The 19,172-nt window shown below is 40.4% G+C and overlaps 1 protein-coding gene across 2 annotated transcripts in view; it reads left to right on the forward strand.

Annotated features, from left to right (window-relative positions):
* zanl (zonadhesin, like) overlaps positions 1-19,172 on the forward strand; it is a 75,119-nt gene that overhangs the window by 12,456 nt on the left and 43,491 nt on the right. For both annotated transcript variants that reach the window (XM_028475034.1, XM_028475035.1), the window contains exons 10-31: positions 19-1,005; positions 1,286-1,479; positions 1,836-1,977; positions 3,022-3,266; positions 3,796-3,944; positions 5,335-5,463; positions 5,781-5,919; positions 6,701-6,842; positions 7,847-8,046; positions 8,166-8,304; positions 8,454-8,570; positions 10,670-10,794; positions 10,918-11,063; positions 11,156-11,299; positions 11,528-11,635; positions 14,242-14,411; positions 15,359-15,561; positions 15,723-15,867; positions 16,051-16,244; positions 17,015-17,156; positions 17,515-17,759; positions 18,289-18,437. In XM_028475034.1, the coding sequence (XP_028330835.1) occupies positions 19-1,005; positions 1,286-1,479; positions 1,836-1,977; positions 3,022-3,266; positions 3,796-3,944; positions 5,335-5,463; positions 5,781-5,919; positions 6,701-6,842; positions 7,847-8,046; positions 8,166-8,304; positions 8,454-8,570; positions 10,670-10,794; positions 10,918-11,063; positions 11,156-11,299; positions 11,528-11,635; positions 14,242-14,411; positions 15,359-15,561; positions 15,723-15,867; positions 16,051-16,244; positions 17,015-17,156; positions 17,515-17,759; positions 18,289-18,437 (4,354 nt within the window). The remainder of the gene's footprint in view (positions 1-18; positions 1,006-1,285; positions 1,480-1,835; positions 1,978-3,021; positions 3,267-3,795; positions 3,945-5,334; positions 5,464-5,780; positions 5,920-6,700; positions 6,843-7,846; positions 8,047-8,165; positions 8,305-8,453; positions 8,571-10,669; positions 10,795-10,917; positions 11,064-11,155; positions 11,300-11,527; positions 11,636-14,241; positions 14,412-15,358; positions 15,562-15,722; positions 15,868-16,050; positions 16,245-17,014; positions 17,157-17,514; positions 17,760-18,288; positions 18,438-19,172) is intronic.

Raw genomic sequence — 19,172 nt, forward strand, 5'->3', positions numbered from 1 at the left:
ACTTTTCTCTTTTTGTAGCTCTGCCAACTCCATTACCTACACCTGTAACATCTGCACCAACACCTGGACCAAGCACACCTAGACCAACACCAGGACCAAGCACTCCAAGACCAACACCAGGACCAAGCACTCCAAGACCAACACCAGGACCAAGCACTCCAAGACCAACACCAGGACCAAGCACTCCAAGACCAACACCAGGACCAAGCACTCCAAGACCAACACCAGGACCAAGCACTCCTAGACCAACACCAGGACCAAGCACTCCTAGACCAACACCAGGACCAAGCACTCCAAGACCAACACCAGGACCAAGCACTCCTAGACCAACACCAGGACCAAGCACTCCGAGACCAACACCAGGACCAAGCACTCCGAGACCAACACCAGGACCAAGCACTCCTAGACCAACACCAGGACCAAGCACTCCTAGACCAACACCAGGACCAAGCACTCCAAGACCAACACCAGGACCAAGCACTCCAAGACCAACACCAGGACCAAGCACTCCTAGACCAACACCAGGACCAAGCACTCCGAGACCAACACCAGGACCAAGCACTCCTAGACCAACACCAGGACCAAGCACTCCAAGACCAACACCAGGACCAAGCACTCCAAGACCAACACCAGGACCAAGCACTCCTAGACCAACACCAGGACCAAGCACTCCAAGACCAACACCAGGACCAAGCACTCCTAGACCAACACCAGGACCAAGTACTCCAAGACCAACACCAGGACCAAGCACTCCAAAACCAACACCAGGACCTAGCACACCAAGACCAACACCCGGACCAAGCACTCCAAGACCAACACCAGGACCAAGCACTCCAAGACCAACACCAGGACCAAGCACTCCTAACCCAACACCTGGGCCAAGCACTCCAAGACCAACACCAGGACCAAGTACACCAAGACCAACACCTGGACCAAGCACTCCTAACCCAACACCAGGGCCAAGCACTCCTCGACCAACACCTGGACCAACAACCAAGCCACCAAGTAAACTGTCTTTTTTATACAATACTCCATCATTACAATTTTGATTTTTAATACTATACACAAAAACCACATTAAAAAATGATAAAGTCTTATTACTACGACTAATTTTCAAGTCACCCACCCTTTGACTCAGTCATAGAGGCTACATAGAAAAAATACTTCTACTTACTATAAAAAAAACTCCCCCATGAAAGAATAAATTCCAGTAACATTCCTACATCATTAAAGTCAGTAATCTTAGTCTGATTTCCCAACCTCTTATCTCTTTCTGCCTGCACAGACCCATGTCCACCGGATGCAGAGTTCATTGAGTGTGGTCCATCTTGTATTCCCTCATGTAAGGAACCCTCCACTAACTGCTCTGGCTCCTGTATCACTGGATGCTTCTGCAAACCAGGGTTTGTGTTTAAGGGAAGACGCTGTGTACCACTGGAGACGTGTGGCTGTCTAGATGAGCACAATAACTATTATGAGGTGAGAAGTTTACTATTCCTTTAAAATTCCATACTTTTATAATTATGAAGGGGAATGAGCATGTTCCATATAGTGTATAAATCCAAAATAATTCCATTGTTACAATGGCTACACTTGTAAGCCACTTGATTAGGTACAGTTGTAAAGTCTCAACATCAGTCATCCAGGGCAATCATTAGCTTGGTTGTGGTGGTTTAGATAAAGCAACCTGACTTAAACACAAGTCACCACTTATCCATGTAGCTTCTTATAGGTCTCTGGGGCAGATTTACTAAATATTTGTGGCTGTAAAAACGTGTGAACGCCACTACTTGCGCTGAGTTGAGTTTTACATCTGTTGAATTTGTCTGTTTCAGCCTGGAGAAATTATTTCTGGAAAGGGCTGCACTGAACTATGTCGTTGTGTGGGGAACTATACCTTGGAGTGTGTTGATAACTCCTGCGACCCTACCGAAGAGTGCCGAGATGTGAATGGTGTGGCAGGCTGTTATCCTAAAGGTATGATCAGTCCAGTCAAAGCGACTGTTTGAATATACACCATGGAATGAACAAAGGGTGTCCTAATCCAATTTTGATGACAAATATTGGCCCGATATCAGCAAAAATATGAGTATCAGATTAAATTGGCCTTCATCAAAAATCTCCGACACAAGCATGGACATTGGAAAATATTGTGGGGAAGGTTTTCATGTTCTCCGATGTTCCCACATATACTTAGTGTGGAAAAAAACTGGTCACACTTTATTTGAAGTTTTATACATAAAGCTGACATTACGCTGTTATTATCTGTCATTAGCATGAATAAAGTGTCATGAAGGCTGCCATTAAGTGTTGTTCACTAAATTATGACACCTTTGGAGCTATGTTGGCATTTTTTGGATTAGGTGGAAGGATCTAGTGGGATTAGTGTTAGGTAGGGATTGAAATTTAATGGGCACGGACCACAAGAACACTTCTCCCTCCATATAATTAAGGGTTAGGGTTAGGGGTTAGGATAATGGAAGTGTTAGGGGATAGGCTAACGAACAACATTATTGACAACCTTCATGGCACTTTATTCATGCTAATGACAGGTGTCATGTCTTAATAATGACAGTGTAATGTCACCCTTATATGTATAAAACTTCAAGTAAAGTGTTACCAAATAACTTTAGTATTCTTATTAATTATTTTGCTGACTATTGTTCTCTGTTTGAGAAACATCACAAAATCAAGCCTTTTCTAACATTCCACACTGCAAAATAAAAGTTTGTATAGTTTGTGCTTAAATTGCATTGGATTATTATCGGTGACAATATCAGTGTCATATTGGAAGTGAAAAAGTTGTGCCAGGACACCCATAGCAGGAACAGTAATTGTTTAAAAGAAAAGCATTGAATGTGAAAAATAAATGTGATCTTGTAATAATCGGTAAAAAGTGCATCCCTAAGTGTTATTTTTTTGGGAATGCTACACAAGGCTTTTCAGCATTTAAGTCCCAATGAGTTCAGGGTTTATTGGCTTTATGTTCCAGTGACTCTTTCTGATTTGATCTTCTCCTAGGAACATCTACATGTATCGCATCTGGTGATCCTCATTACACCACCTTTGACAAACGCAAGTACAACTTCATGGGCAACTGTAGCTACCTGATGTCAGCACCCTGCAATGACAGCGATCTGCCATACTTTGAGGTCCATGTCGATAATGAAAACCGCTTCAACAACCCCTACATTTCCTATGTAAAGGCTGTTCACGTGTATGTGCACACAATGAAGATCTCCCTTCTCAAAGGTGGCACTGTACAGGTAAGAAATGTTTTTTAATGACATTTGATGTCATGTCAAGGACAGTTCCCACCCCAGACTCTTCCTGTTTGAACTGTTACAATCAGGCAGACGGTATAGGTCACTCTAAACAATATCTTATTTATTTGTATTCATTTAGTTTCTTGCTTTTATGCTATTTTTATGTTACTTTCTTGATTGGATGACATTTTTAATTTTAAGGTCCTGGGTTCAAGCCCCTGCATGGACATTTACGTCCTTTGGAGTTTGCATGTTCTCCCCATGCATGGGTTTTCCTCTGATTACTCTAGTTTCCAACAACAATCCAAAAACATGACTGTCAGGTTAATTGGAGTCTCAATAGGAGTGAATGGGAGTGTGAATGGTTGTCTGTCTGTGTGTATGTTGCCCTGAGATGGACTGGAGTCCTGCTCAGGGTGTAACCCTGCCTAGAGTCTGATGACTGCTGGAGAAGGAACAAGTGGGTTGGACAATGGATGGATGTTTTACAATGACAATAAATAAATTATTTTCTATTCTCATCCTGTAGGTCAATGGAACCAAAGTGAACCTACCAGTTTCTCCTGCCCCTGGTGTTTCCGTGTTTAAATCAGGCAAATACTCCACTGTGTCCTTGAATTTTGGAGTCACTGTTCGCTATGATGGAAACCACTTCATGGACATCAAAGTGATTAAAGAGTGAGTTGGAAAACACGATGAACACTGTGATTAGATTAGGATTTAAAGGGATTGGGTGTGAAAACAAATAAAAATTAAAGCTGCGAGTGGCGTGGTAGGGTCCGAAGGAGTGGCCAGGGTTGCTAACCCATGTGTATCAAATATGAGACTGTTTGAACTTTGTATATGAGAGTTATAGCGGTTTTCTATTACGGCGTGCGTCATCTGAGAACGCAAAGCATGATGGGTAATTTTCACATTGAGCCTGTTTAGGGCTGGACAGTCATCATGTGTATCAAATATGAGGCTTTTTGAATGTTGTATATGAGAGTTATAGCGTTTTTTCTATTATGGTGTGCAAAATGGCGCCAGTCAAAAAAACACAGTATGGAGGAAAAACCAGTTTAAAATCTCTCTCAGTGAATTTGATGCAAATCCATTGAAAAATAGCCAAGATACAGCATTTGGAATGTGATGGCAAAGGATTTTCCGGTGAAATTATAGGCCCCTCCCACTGATCACAGCCTGTTTTTTTGCCATCAGCGACCTGCTCCCATCTTATAAGATTCATCCAACACTATTTTGAAGTCAACACGTCATATCGTCTTTCCGCTAGAGCTGTTAGCGTCGGACTCCACTAGAAGCGGCGCCCTCTGAGAGCACAAGGCATGATGGGTAGTTTTGACATTGAGTTATGTTTAGGGATGGACGGTTTAGGGATCATGTGTATCATCTGATACACATGATGATGTGTATCAGATATGAAGCAGTTTGAAATTTGGATTAGAAAGTAATATGCATTTTCCTATTATGGCGTGCTCAATGGCGCCAGTCGCGCCACGACCAAACCGTTAAAGATACGCAAATACTTTCGATGATTTTAAATATTTAGTGGGTCCTAAGTGTTCTGGCCGAGTTTGAAGCGAATCGCATTGAGCCCCTCAGACTAGTTCGCAGGGGGAAACACCATTTTTTGACCAAAAATGGCTGACTTCCTGTTTGGTTTTTTGCTCATCTTAGGGTCAACAATACATGTGGGGAAGTTCATATGAATTTTGCAAAAATATATATTTTTTAGGCAGGACTAAAGTGCATGCAAATTGTGATGACACTTTGGGTATCCTGAGTGGCATTTCTGAAAAGGAATAATAATATCCAAGAAAAGCAAAAAAATAGGTTCCTACGGCCAGTTTGGCCTTCGGACCCTAATAAAAAAAAAAAAAACTCTCTTTAACCAAAGTGTTTCATAAAAAGACAAATGACAACCTTACCAATTCTATCCTCACATCTACACTTATACCAGTGTTTGTGTTACTGTCCAATCACTTGTTTTCTCCACAGTTTTGTTTCAATGTTCTAAATTCAAAATTCCATCTATTCATTTTAAACTGAAACCTTTTTTCCCCCACAGCTATAAGAACACGTTGTGCGGACTGTGTGGAGACTATAATGGGAACACTAAGGATGACTTCCGTAAACCAGATGGAAACTTGACCAATGATCCGAATGACTTTGGACAAAGTTGGAACAAAGATCCAGAGTAAGTTGTGGAAACTGAGATATGTCAGGATTTAGGCTTTTTAAAAGAATGTAATGAATTGTATTATTTCGGTTTTTTACTTATGTAAAATAATTAACAACTTTTTATCCACATAGGAAAATTTGAAATTACATTAACTCAGCATAGCAAGGAAGGAAATCAGAGATATTGTTTGTTAAAATTTTCTGTCGTAAAAAATCTAGGATTATAATCACTTAGAAAAAAATCAGATTTTGCAAATCCCCTACAATCAAACTGTTTCATCAAATTGTTAAAAGAAAAAGCACTTAACTTTAACTCTATGTGTGTTCTGACAGTTGTAACAAGAAACCCAATGTCACCATTCCTGGGTGTGACGATGACGACCTGGACTTGTATCAGAGCTCAGGTTTCTGTGGCATCCTGCTGGACAAAAAGGGACCCTTTGCTGTGTGCCACCCCAAGATTAACCCAAATGTACACACACACACACACGCATGCACGCACACACGCGAGTAACATCGATCATTGTGATCTACCAATATGGACTTTTTCCAAACTGATTGAAATACCAAAAAGCTTGAACTACTTTGGTCAATAAGTTTAAAAAGTGTCTATTTGTACGGTTGGCGTACGGACAACCCCCAGTGCTATTGGTACGTTTACTGAAGTACGCATACGTATCATCTTAGGGTTATGGTTAAGTTTAGGGTTAGGTGATAACCCTATATCGCAACAATTTTTAGGGTTAGGGTTAGGTTTACGGTTCGGTTTAGCCTTAGTCCGTGACCTAAACTGGCCAATGAGGGGAGCTGCGTACGGATATAGTGTCGGTATATTGATACAGCAACCGTACGGATAGCCTCTGCCATAAGTTAAACCTCAAACTGTGTCTAATAAAACAAAGCCAAAAGTATTTTTACCAAACTTTTTTGGAACAAATGTGGAGAAGAATCTATTACATCTATATAAAAAAAAAAGAACATTACTTTATACTGAATTGCCCATGTCAGGTATTGGACATCCCTGTTTGATTATAAAATAAACCCAGAATAATCCAGTTTTTGCTGTAGTTATGGATTGGAGTGTTGGGGGTGGAAGCTAAAATGGAGACTTTTACATAAATGCAAATGAGTACATTGTATTACATCTTAAAGGTTGTTTGATTTGAATCAGGTTTGCATATAAAGCTTTGAAGGATGCAACATAAAATGGAGATATTTGGTTTGTAACTGCAAACTACCATATGTTCCTTTAGAATTACTTCAGAGACTGTCTCTTTGATCTCTGTGAACTGGATGGAGCAAAACCCATTCTGTGTGAGGCCATCGAAGCCTATGTGAATGAATGTCAGGATCGTGGGGTCATCATTGGACCCTGGAGGAATGAGACTTTCTGCCGTGAGTGTTGACTCTTAATGCACCACATCGTGAAAAGTAGGGATGCATGATTTTGGGTATTTTTGGTTAATATGCCAATATTTATATATTATAACTCATTTGGCTGATAGAAGATACTAATACTGATATTTTTATTCCCACACATAGTTGCAGATATCATCTAGTTTTTGTAGTGGAATTAATACATAGAATTATTTTTGCAGACTCTTTAGCATGTTGGCCTGCTGCCAAAGGCCGAGATAAGACAAAGCTGAAAACGATGTAACATCAGTAATTATTCCTTGTGCAAAATAAGAAAAGATACTTCAACTCACGTTATGCAAGTTTTGTTTTTAAGCCAAACAATTAGGAGACTTACAGCCAATCCTAGTAAGAACAATTTATATCTACATAAGTTTTATATGTGAGTGATAAAAACAGCATTTTTATAAGATACAAGTATTCTGTCAGAGCTATAAAATAGAATACACCTTTATTGATCCACAGAGGGGGAATTTGGTTGTTGCAGCAACACACAACACAATAAAAAAGGAGCAGACAGTAAGAAACAAGAATAAATACTAACATGAGATAATAGTGCAAAATATAACTGTAGGATATAAATAAATAGGAATAAAAGTACAAAAACAAACCAACAAACACAAAACAAAACAAATGTGCAAATGACAATTGAAGGAATTGGGTTGTTGTATATGATTAAAAAAAAAGATTAAAGTGTTTAGAAAATGGTAAATTTAGTGAATAATTCTACTTTGATGATTACTCCCGCCTTTCCACTGGACATGAGACGTCTACGTACAATATAAATATGATGTTGATTGGTTGATCAAGGAATCAAAACCTGTTGTTGTATTGGTTATTATCTGCTGAATGATCGATCTCCAATACTTAATTTTCAATCCAACGTGTCAGACACTGATAGTGTGTTGATAATATTGTGCATCACTGGTGAAAAGGATTAGGAGTGGAATCTGTTAATGAATCTTTTTCCTCCCTCTTGATAGCACTTCCCTGCCCACCTAACAGCCACTATGAAGCGTGTGCAGATGCATGTCAGGAGACATGTACTGGAAAGCCTCCCTCTTGTGGTGGTCAGCCGTGCTCCGAGGCCTGTGTGTGCAATCCTGGTTACGTTTTGAGTGCTGGCAAATGTGTTAGAAATAGTTCTTGTGGCTGCACCCACACCAACGGCCAGTATTATAAGGTACAGTGATGTGAGCTTTTGTTTGTTTTGTGTCATGGTTTTACTAACAATAAGAGACTGAGCTCTTGTTGTAGTTAAAGAAACACATTTTATTTGTTTTCTGCTGTTTGCTCTTATAGCCTGGAGAGGAGTTTTATTTGGAGGACTGTAAGCTCAAGTGTCGGTGTGATGCTCCGTTTATTACCTGTGTGGCCCATGATTGTCCCTCAATGCACGAGTGTAAACTCCAGGATGGCCAGTTGGGCTGCTATCCTACTGGTAAGTCTACATCGGTCCAACTGAAGTAAAACAATTGTTTTGCACAATAAAAGCCTCATGTAGACTTTTATTTTAGGAAAATGGCCAATTTTTGAGAACTTGACTGTGTTGCATATTGACTTGTCTGCTTGTTCCATCCTGTCCATCAGGATCCCAGGATTGTGTGGTCTCAGGAGATCCTCACTACATCACATTTGATAAGAAGTTCTACAACTTCATGGGAACCTGTACCTACACACTGGCCAGGAACTGCAAGAATACCACAGGTTATAACACTTTCACTTTAAACTGACAGGAGACCAGTTATTCTCATAGTTGTCTCTCTTTTTCTTCTAAGGAAATCCTACTTCCTATCTGTGAAAAATCTCCAAATTTTGCACAAAGGTCCAGTCCCATATCAGATTACCTCAGCTGCGTGATCTAACCCAATTGACACCAAACTTGCGACAGCACATCTTCAGACTGTCCTACACAAACGATTAAATTTGTGAACGATAAACCAATGTGACCGGATATCCGGTTCAGCAAGTGAGAGATACGGCTGCATCGGTAGTAGCCTCCTCAATCGATAGGAATTAGCCAGAAATATCTAGAATAATCGGTTGTAGAGGCAAGAATGAGGTATCGCAAGACTTGGAATCGGTTGGCGGCATCACACACACGGCAGCGTCTCTAAGCTCCACTTAAAAACAATGCGAGTCCCGAAGCTGCCGGCGAAACCAAGGCTGCGTCCGAATAGTCCCTCCTATCTCCTTTGCTATCCACTGTTCCTTCACCCTCGGAAGTGTTTAAGTGATGGCCGTGATAAAGAACATCCGAGTTCTCTTTAAGCTCAGTAAAAGAGGCTCATTTTTTACCTCCTTTAGCCTAGGAAACACTGTTGCATCCTTTACCAAAGGAGACGCGATAATGCTGACCCATAATTACATGCATGGCCGCCTTGAACAGTTTCAAATAAATAATCTTGAACTGTAAGTGAACTACATTACTGTGTGTGAGTTAAAAACTATAATGATTGTTTACTTGTGAGTCAGACTTAACTGCAATGTGAGAATATAAATGTTGGGCAGTCTACTTTGCACTTTGGACCAGATTACCTTTCCCAAGTCAAAAAGCAGCTGTTTGATTTATTTTATACATATCATGTATGTTATGTATTTATTTTCTCTAAAAAAAATTGTCACTTTGTGTTAGCATTGTTGAGATAAGATGTTAAGATAATGACCACCAGGGGTCATCAATATAAAGTTATAGATACATGGTTTGTTTATAGGTGTGTAACTTGTTTACATTGAAATGTTGCATCTTTGTTACCTACCTCTCGTGCTCAAAACACTGCTCAGGCTGAAATGTTGCACTGTTAGTATTCTTTTTTTTTTTTTTGGTCCATGTCAAAAAATAAATACATTGACATGTGATTTTGTTGTTCTGTTTTTGTTTTGCCAGTGCCATAAAGCCACCATGCTTGGGATATGTGGCCTTTTGCATATTTGAAAAGAAAATATTGTACAGTCACTTTAGAATTGACTTCTTTCTTTTATAAAATATCTACAACAAATATTTACCGTAGAAACAAATCAGAGAGTTCCTACACTATCAAATCAAATCGATTCGTATCAAATCGGTCTGTAAAAAAAAGGATATTGTTTTTTAATCGAATCGTAACCTGTGTATCTAGATGCATCCCTACAAACGCTACACGCATATTTTTGATTTATGAAATATTGAACCTGCAGTGCATCATAATGTTTGATTGTAAACAGTGATGTAAACATATATCTGTAAATTCTTGCTAAACACATTTTCAATGTTCAATTAAAAAGAAATCCCAAAAAATTGAAGCCATTGTAGATGATGTTTGGAAAATATCAGAATTTTATTTCAAAACTGAGTTTTTTACAGTATTTTGACTTTTGCTCTCGTGCAGATAATTGGAGTCAATGTAAAAAATAAATTGTTTTTCACTTATGGAACAAATAAACCATTGTTAAAAATACATTACCAACATCCCCATGCTGTCGAGATGCAATTTGTGTATTTTAGGATTTTTGTCTGGAAACAGCCGCTATCTTGCAAAAATACATACAGCTGACTAGCCTAGTGAACTTGTGAAGCTCCATGTGACATTTCTATTAGCCAATTAGCTCAGGGAGATAAAGCCGATGCTTTATCTTGTGCCAGAAACTATAACTTATGTAAAACGCACATTAGAATGCATTTTAGAGAACTGGAGCTTGAGTCCAGACTTGGAGAATGCCGACTCTACAAGTCCCCCAGTATAGTATTAGCTGATTAATTAATTACCTGCCAATGGTTTGTTAGTGTTCACCTGTGTGTAAGCAGTGTTTGCTCTCCCCCTGTACAGGTCCCTGGTTCTCTGTGGAGGGGAAAAATGAGGAAAGAGGGGTGTCTAGTGTGTCATACCTGAGAAAGCTCTATGTGACAGTGGACAGAACCACAGTGACTCTGATGAAAGGCAGGAAAACACTGGTCAGTCTGACTGATACCATTTTACCTGAAGAAAACTGTCAATAATATATTATAAAACAACAAGATGTTAGTTAATCCATGCTTAACACTGCTCATTCTTGTATTTCCTCATCCATCTGTCAGGTGAATGGAGTCAAGGTGGCCCTCCCTCACTCCCCTTCCCCTATGATATCCATCAGCCTTGCGGGTCAGTTTGTCACCCTACAGACAACCTTTGGCCTTAAAGTCCGCTGGGATGGAAACCATTATGCACAGATCTCAGTTCCAAGGTATGTATGCAAGTCTTTTCTGCACGTTTTCTCCTATATAGAAAGTGGCGCCCTATTCACCCTGTTAATACCTCTTCATCCTCCTCCATCAGCTCTTACTACAACCAAACGTGTGGTCTCTGTGGTGACTATGATGGGACACCAAACAATGACTTCACTAAGCCTGATGGCACCCTGGTAGGAAACGCCAACGACTTTGGGAACAGCTGGCAGACAGATGAGGATGAGGATGACACGTAAGTTTTTTCAAACCCTTGTGATGCTGTAAGCTGCCGTTTGACTGTTTTTAACAATGGTTTTCACATTATGTGCCTGTGTAGCATTTGACGTATTCAAAATAGGATCAAATAAAATTGTAAATAAAAAACAAGTTTGACTCAAATACTAACAAACATGAGGTTTTTTCACAGATCAGTGTTGTTTGCATCATGCTCTGTACTGTGTTTGTGCTTTGTGTGGACCAGATGCACTCCAGGCACCAAACCAGACCCAGATTGTGACCCCAAACTCGAGGCTGAGGTAGTGAAACCTGACAAATGTGGCAAACTCAAAGACCCTGCTGGACCGTTTAGGTGAGACTATGGCACCATGTGTGATCATCCACAGAAGCTGAAGCCAAACCCAGAACAATTACACATTTACACAATAACACAATGTAAGGGAAAGGCTACTTTAACTAGTGTTAACTTTTTAATGTGACTATCTTTCATTTGTTACTTCTAAAAAGATTTTGTGTTTTGAGCGCACTTCAAAGCTAATTCGTAATTCGGAACATATTCTCAGGAAGGGGTGTTTAGAAATAAAGCTCTACTCAGCCCGCAAGTCTTTTGACAAAAAAATAAAGTGAGACCATGAAACACAACACTTAAACACAATGAGGTATGAGATCATTTTTCAAGCAAAAACCTAAAGGAACTTTTAATTCACAGATATTTCAGAGCTGATTGATTGTATGTAATAACAATGAACCTTCAGCTGCTATGCTCAACACCGAGTGTAAAGGGGTGCTGTGCGGTGACAGCATTAGAAAAAGGAGATATAATATTCTTTCTTTACGGCTGTAAATGGCTCGGTTTCTTTTGAAACAAGGAAGTGAGCAGAAACGGTGGCATTACCATACTCACTTTCTTAGAAGAAGTAAGGAGGTGGGTGTGCCTTATTGTAAGGCTACTAACTTGTCGGACATACTGCCAGTATAGTAACTACTGGATCATAGCCAAACATCCTTGCATTTGGATGACTTGTGGATTACCACAGCTATTCCCCTGAACAAAGTTCATAGAGTCAGCGACCTTATTCACATTTCGGGCGGCCTCCTGAAGAACTTAGTCAAGTGAGTGGTTGGCACAGCGCACAAACACGAAACTCAACCGTAAACTGTCCCAACATATAAATAGCTTCATCAAAACAGTATCCCTGGGTCATTTGGTATGGTCACCCTGAGAAATGTCAGGAGGATTGCAAAATCTAAAGAAATTCTCCATGTTGTCATCCACATATTGCGGCATCACTAAAAATTGTTCCATTATACTGGTGTCTGTGAGTCCATAGTACGAACTATTTGCAGCATGGCATACAATGTTTGGTAACACTTTATTTAAAGTTTTATACATTACGCTGTTATTATCTGTCATTAGCATGAATAAGGTGTCATGAAGGCTGTCACAAGGTGTCGTTTGCTAAAATATGACATCTTTCACTAAATTATGACACTTTTGGAGCTATGTTGTCACTAGTGGGGTTAGGAAGGGTTAGGGTTAGGGGAACTGAAACGTGCCCTTCCACTGTGAGGATCAGGCGGTGCACGGTCCATCCCCCGGTCATATGCCCGTCTCCCACGTCCGTCATTCCAGTCATGCTGGTGGAAAGGTTTGGCCCTCCTCCCATAACGGACCACTGTCCCTCAATCCTAAGGGTGAGGGTTAGGGTTGGGTAGGGTAGGGTTAAGGTTAGGGAAACAAAGAGTCAGGGTTAACAAACGATATTTCATGACAGCCTTCTTGACACTTTATGCAGGTTAATGACAAGTGCCATAGTGTCATAATGGCAGCGTAATATCAACCTTATGTATGTATGTATGTAACTTCAAGTAAAGTGTTACCCAATGTTTTTGTGATTGGGCTTTCCTTTTTTTTATTTTTTTTGTCTTGTCTGCACATGCTGTCAAACGTCAACACTACAAGAAGTGCAAACAATGCATGTTTTGCTATTGCAATAAAATAAATTGATTTATTTTATTGCTTAATTATGACCATCACCAGCCCTCCCTAAGGAAGGGTAAGAAATCTTTTATTATCGGGAGGATATAAAAAGGGAGAGCAGTGTTACACCTAAGTGGAGAGGGAGGGGGAGGGGAAAGGGAGCAGGGAGGAGAGACTCAAGGTAGGAAATAGAAAGGGTTGGGAGAATAGATTGTTTTACAGTGAGGGTGAGATGTGAAGTTGTAGAATATATTGTGCTTATTATGTTGTGTAATCAAGCCAGTATAGTGACAAGTGTGAAGCTTAGCTATAATGGTGGTGGCTGTGGACAGGGGGAATGAGTGAGTGGTAGTACCTAAAACAGGTATTTGGGATTAACGTGTCTAAAGTTAAGCCCAGTATGAGTTTTATCCCACATCCCAAGGCGTGCCAGTGCATCGTATACCAGTAAATGTGCAAACACCACAAACCCAGGAAATGCCCCGGGCCCGCAGATGCAGCCAGGCCAGCAGAAAGAGTGGGGGCCAGGGAGCCCCAGGCCACCCCCCCACGGCCGAGCAGCTCCCCAGTCACCCCCAAGATTCCAGGCTGAGAGGCAGCCACCGCCCCCACACAGACATCCGAGGAAGCCCCAAGCAGCCGAGCACCTGGCACATCCCGCCACCGACCCCAACCCCCAACTGTGATTGGGCTTTCCAAAAAAGGCTAAAATACATTTTTGGCCATTTTGGCGTTAGCTCAATTTCAATCTCAAGTGAAGGTATGGGACTCTACATACTGTACGTCACACTTGACCTATTTCCCACGGTGATGCCACAATTAAATCGATTTTAACTTTCATTTCTGGGGCTCTGTAATAAGCCTATTGTGTGACTCATTAGGATAAAATATTGTTGCATTGTTTTTAAATGTCATATTTCCTGTATATAATATTGCTCTTTCACTTAGCAATAACCTGGGCACCTGCTTTCTTCCAGAGACTGTGTGAGGGTGGTGGATCCCACTCCATTCTTCCAAAGCTGTGTGTATGACATGTGTCAGTTCTTCGGGCAGCAGCATGTACTCTGTGACCAACTGCAGGCCTACACGGATGCATGCCTGAGTGCTGGGGCTAAAGTCCACCAGTGGAGAACTCCAGACTTCTGTCGTAAGTCTTGCTGACTTTAGTGTTATGGTTGGAGAGGTGGTGATCAGAGGTGTAAAGAGTACTGATATATCCGCTCAAGTAGAAGTACTGTTACTTTATTGAAATTCTACTCAAGTACAAGTAAAAAGTGTCTAAATGAAATAATACTCAAGGTAAAAGTTACTCGTTACTTTCACCCCCCACATTTATTTTTGGTAATAAATCTCATAAATCTCGCCTACAGTAAATCAACCATACATGTATAAACTTCAGAAGGAAGACAAAATCATGCACAATTGGAACTTAGTTTGTTTTCCACAAAGACATCTGTATAAAACAAAAGGTTTTTCAAAATGGACAATTATTTTTTAAATAAAACAACACCAATTAATTCAGTTAAAAATAAAAAGATTCTCAGGCTCTGTGTATAGCTAAATTATGAATTCTAAAACTGAGAAAACAACCGATATTCAATGGTGTTTTGGTGCCATGCATTACGTATAATCTGGTTGGTCGGCTATGATGTGATGCATTTGATTATTGTCTGATCATTTAATTTTTTGTAGTTTCACAAATTATAATTTACTCAGTAACGGTTGGGGGTAAAAATGTAACAAATGACTTTACTTCTTTTAAAATGTACTTTAGTACAAGTAAAATTACTGATTTAGAAATGTACTCAAAAAAGTACAAGAAGCCATAAAAGCAACTCAATTACAGTAATGTGAGTAATTATAATCAGTTACTTTCACCTCTGGTGGTGATAAATAGACCTGTTAGGTCCATAAGTTATTTAGCCTGTACCTGCATGAAGCTCAAGTGTCCTAATGCAGAATGTTTGATGTTATCTGACTGTTGCTTAAAAATGTACTTGTATCCAACTTTACATCATTTCATAAACTACCTTTGCACTATCCCTTCTTTGTTTGGGAGTGGTCTAGTTGACTTAAATTGCACTCTTCTTCCAGCCCTGGCCTGTCCTCCCAACAGCTCCTACTCCCTGTGTACCAGTTCCTGTCCTGAGACCTGTCTGGGTTCTGTTGGCCCATCTGGCTGTGAGGATGTGTGTGTGGAGGGCTGCAAGTGTAACCCAGGCTTCATCCTCAGCGATGACAAATGTGTAGCACTGAAAGACTGTGGCTGTGTGGATCCCAGTGGAGTTTACCACCCTGTAAGTCAGAGCCTTACATGTCTGAGCAGTGTTTTTTCTACAGAGTCTTTACTTGCTGAAATGTGGTCAACGAACGATTAAAAAGATTATGGTCAATGAAATATAAAATTTAATCTCATAGTGCTAATTAACTTCATATTGTGATCCCCAACCTTGCATAGGCAGGGGATGACTGGTATTTGAAGGACTGTGAGCAGAAGTGCACGTGTCACAGTGGAGGCCTGATCCAGTGTCAGAACATCAGCTGTGACCCAACCACTGCAAAGTGCCAGCTGCATGAGGGAGAATATGAATGCAAGCCTCTGGGTAGGTTTAACACACACACACACACACACACACACATACTGTAACCTAGTTAAAATACTTCTACTTTTTGACCTGCCAACACTTCCCCAAGTGAAAGAATAAATTCCAGTAACATTCCTACATCATTAAAGTCAGTAATCTTTGTCTGATTTCCCAACCTCTTATCTCTTTCTGCCTGCACAGACCCATGTCCACCGGATGCAGAGTTCATTGAGTGTGGTCCATCTTGTATTCCCTCATGTAAGGAACCCTCCACTAACTGCTCTGGCTCCTGTATCACTGGATGCTTCTGCAAACCAGGGTTTGTGTTTAAGGGAAGACGCTGTGTACCACTGGAGACGTGTGGCTGTCTAGATGAGCACAATAACTATTATGAGGTGAGAAGTTTACTATTCCTTTAAAATTCCATACTTTCGTAATTCTGAAGAGGAAGGAGCCTGTTCAATATTTTTTTATAAATCTGTCATACAATATATCCATTGTTACAATGGCTACACTTAGTAACTAATTGACTAAGTAAAAGAACGATTGTGCAGGCTCAACATCAATCATCCAGGGCAATCATTAGCTTGATTGTGGTGGTTTAGCTAAAGCAACCTGACTTAAACACAAGTCACCACTTATCCATGTAGCTTCTTATAGGTCTCTGGGGCAGATTTGCTAAATATTTGTGGCTGTAAAAACGTGTGCAAACGTCACTACTTGCGCTGATAATTAAGTGGTGCAAACTTTACGCAATCAGGATTGCATCTGTCAAGCATGCAACATAATTCATTTAGCGCGTTTGTCTCTGATGAAAAAGTAATGTGGGTGGCTCATATGTGGGACACAAAATATTGGGAGGAGGAAATGCAAATACATTAATGCAGTAGGCGCAGTCACATTTATGAAACCTAGAACTGTTTGCGGTGCCTGTTTTTGCGCATAAATTAAGTACATCCCTCAGGTAGGTATTAAATCTCTCAGCATTATGCGCAGAGATGCGGCTGCACTGAATATTGTCAGAAGACACAGTGGAAATGGAAATAATAAATGTTTATGCTCCAGTTAACCTAGCTTAACTAGCTGAAAATATTTCAAAGTGTGCTTAAAGCGGTTGCTTGTGCAAAAAGTTGGATTTTCCATCTGTTGAATTTGTCTGTTTCAGCCTGGAGAAATTGTTTCTGGAAAGGGCTGCACTGAACTATGTCGTTGTGTGGGGAACTATACCTTGGAGTGTGTTGATAACTCCTGCGACCCTACCGAAGAGTGCCGAGATGTGAATGGTGTGGCAGGCTGTTATCCTAAAGGTATGATCAGTCCAGTCAAAGCGTCTGTTTGAATATACACCATGGAAGGAACTAAGGGTATCCTAATCCAGTCAGAGTAATAATATGAGTGAGGTTGCTGCACCTTTTCACTGAATTCTTTGCCGGTTTAGCTTTTTTGGAGGCATCGTGTCCAACCAGAAGTGCTCAAAACCACAATTATCAGCTAAGAAAAGCATCTTTTACACAAAATAAAGCACGAACAGCTTAGCTGTGAAAAACATGTCCTCTCAAAAGGGCACCATAACCAGAACTCTCTAATTTCCATTTAAGTCCCAATGAGTTCATGGTTTATTGGCTTTATGTTCCAGTGACTCTTTCTGATTTGATCTTCTCCTAGGAACATCTACATGTATCGCATCTGGTGATCCTCATTATACCACCTTTGACAAACGCAAGTACAACTTCATGGGCAACTGTAGCTACCTGATGTCAGCACCCTGCAATGACAGCGATCTGCCATACTTTGAGGTCCATGTCGATAATGAAAACCGCTTCAACAACCCCTCCATTTCCTATGTAAAGGCTGTTCATGTGTATGTGCACACAATGAAGATCTCCCTTCTCAAAGGTGGCACTGTACAGGTAATAAATGTTTTTTAATGACATTTGATGTCATGTCAAGGACAGTTCCCACCCCAGACTCTTCCTGTTTGAACTGTTACAATCAGGCAGACGGTACAGGTCACTCTAAACAATATCTTATTTATTTTTATTCATTTAGTTTCTTGCTTTTATGCTACTTTTATGTTACTTTCTTGATTGGATGACATTTTTAATTTTAAGGTCCTGGGTTCAAGCCCCAGCATGGACATTTACGTCCTTTGGAGTTTGCATGTTCTCCCCATGCATGGGTTTTCCTCTGATTACTCTAGTTTCCAACAACAATCCAAAAACATGACTGTCAGGTTAACTGGAGTCTCAATAGGAGTGAATGGGAGTGTGAATGGTTGTCTGTCTGTGTGTATGTTGCCCTGAGATGGACTGGAGTCCTGCTCAGGGTGTAACCCTGCCTAGAGTCTGATGACTGCTGGAGAAGGAACAAGTGGGTTGGACAATGGATGGATGTTTTACAATGACAATAAAGAAATTATTTTCTATTTTCATCCTGTAGGTCAATGGAACCAAAGTGAACCTACCAGTTTCTCCTGCCCCTGGTGTTTCCGTGTTTAAATCAGGCAAATACTCCACTGTGTCCTTGAATTTTGGAGTCACTGTTCGCTATGATGGAAACCACTTCATGGACATCAAAGTGATTAAAGAGTGAGTTGGAAAACACGATGAACACTGTGATTAGATTAGGATTTAAAGGGATCGGGTGTGAAAACAAATTAAAACTAAAACTGCAAGCAGTTACGAAAGGGGGCCAAGCCTTCATGTGCGACTCGGCTCTCAGGTTTCGCGGAGCCCATGGAAGTACGTCACAAAGGATGACGGGCTTGGGGCGAGCGTCAGGACAGGCCAATGTGCCATTTGCTGTGAACAGTTGGATATGAAGTTTTGGAAGATGTGATTTAAATTGTGAAAGTTACAAGCCAAAATGCATCTGCACCCAATATAGCACCACCTAGTGGCGCACATTTTGGTATGGGTGATCTGTGTACTCTTATATATGTACTCTGTAAATTTCACAGCCCTCAACATAATAATTCAGCTGAAGTAAAAGTTTGTTTATTTTTATGTTGTGCTGTGATAAGCCACACCCACTTTGACCAATCGCAATTAACTTTGAGAGCGACCCAAGGTCATACCCACCAAATTTGGTAAAAATCGGTCTTGCCATTTAAGAAATATAAATTTCCCATATTTGCAGCGCCTCCTAGTGGCGTAAATTATTAAAACTTTGCTCATACCCTTACAGTCACACACCAACCAAGGATCTCAGATTTAGTGTTGATAGCATTTATTTTGACCGAGATATGCACCAGTTCGCGTTTTTATAGCTATCTATAAAATTTGCGCATATTTTACCCGAACAAAATTATTTTATCAACTTTA

The sequence above is a fragment of the Gouania willdenowi genome, chromosome 18 (genome assembly GCF_900634775.1).
Source record: "Gouania willdenowi chromosome 18, fGouWil2.1, whole genome shotgun sequence".
Taxonomy (NCBI): Eukaryota; Metazoa; Chordata; class Actinopteri; order Blenniiformes; family Gobiesocidae; genus Gouania; species Gouania willdenowi.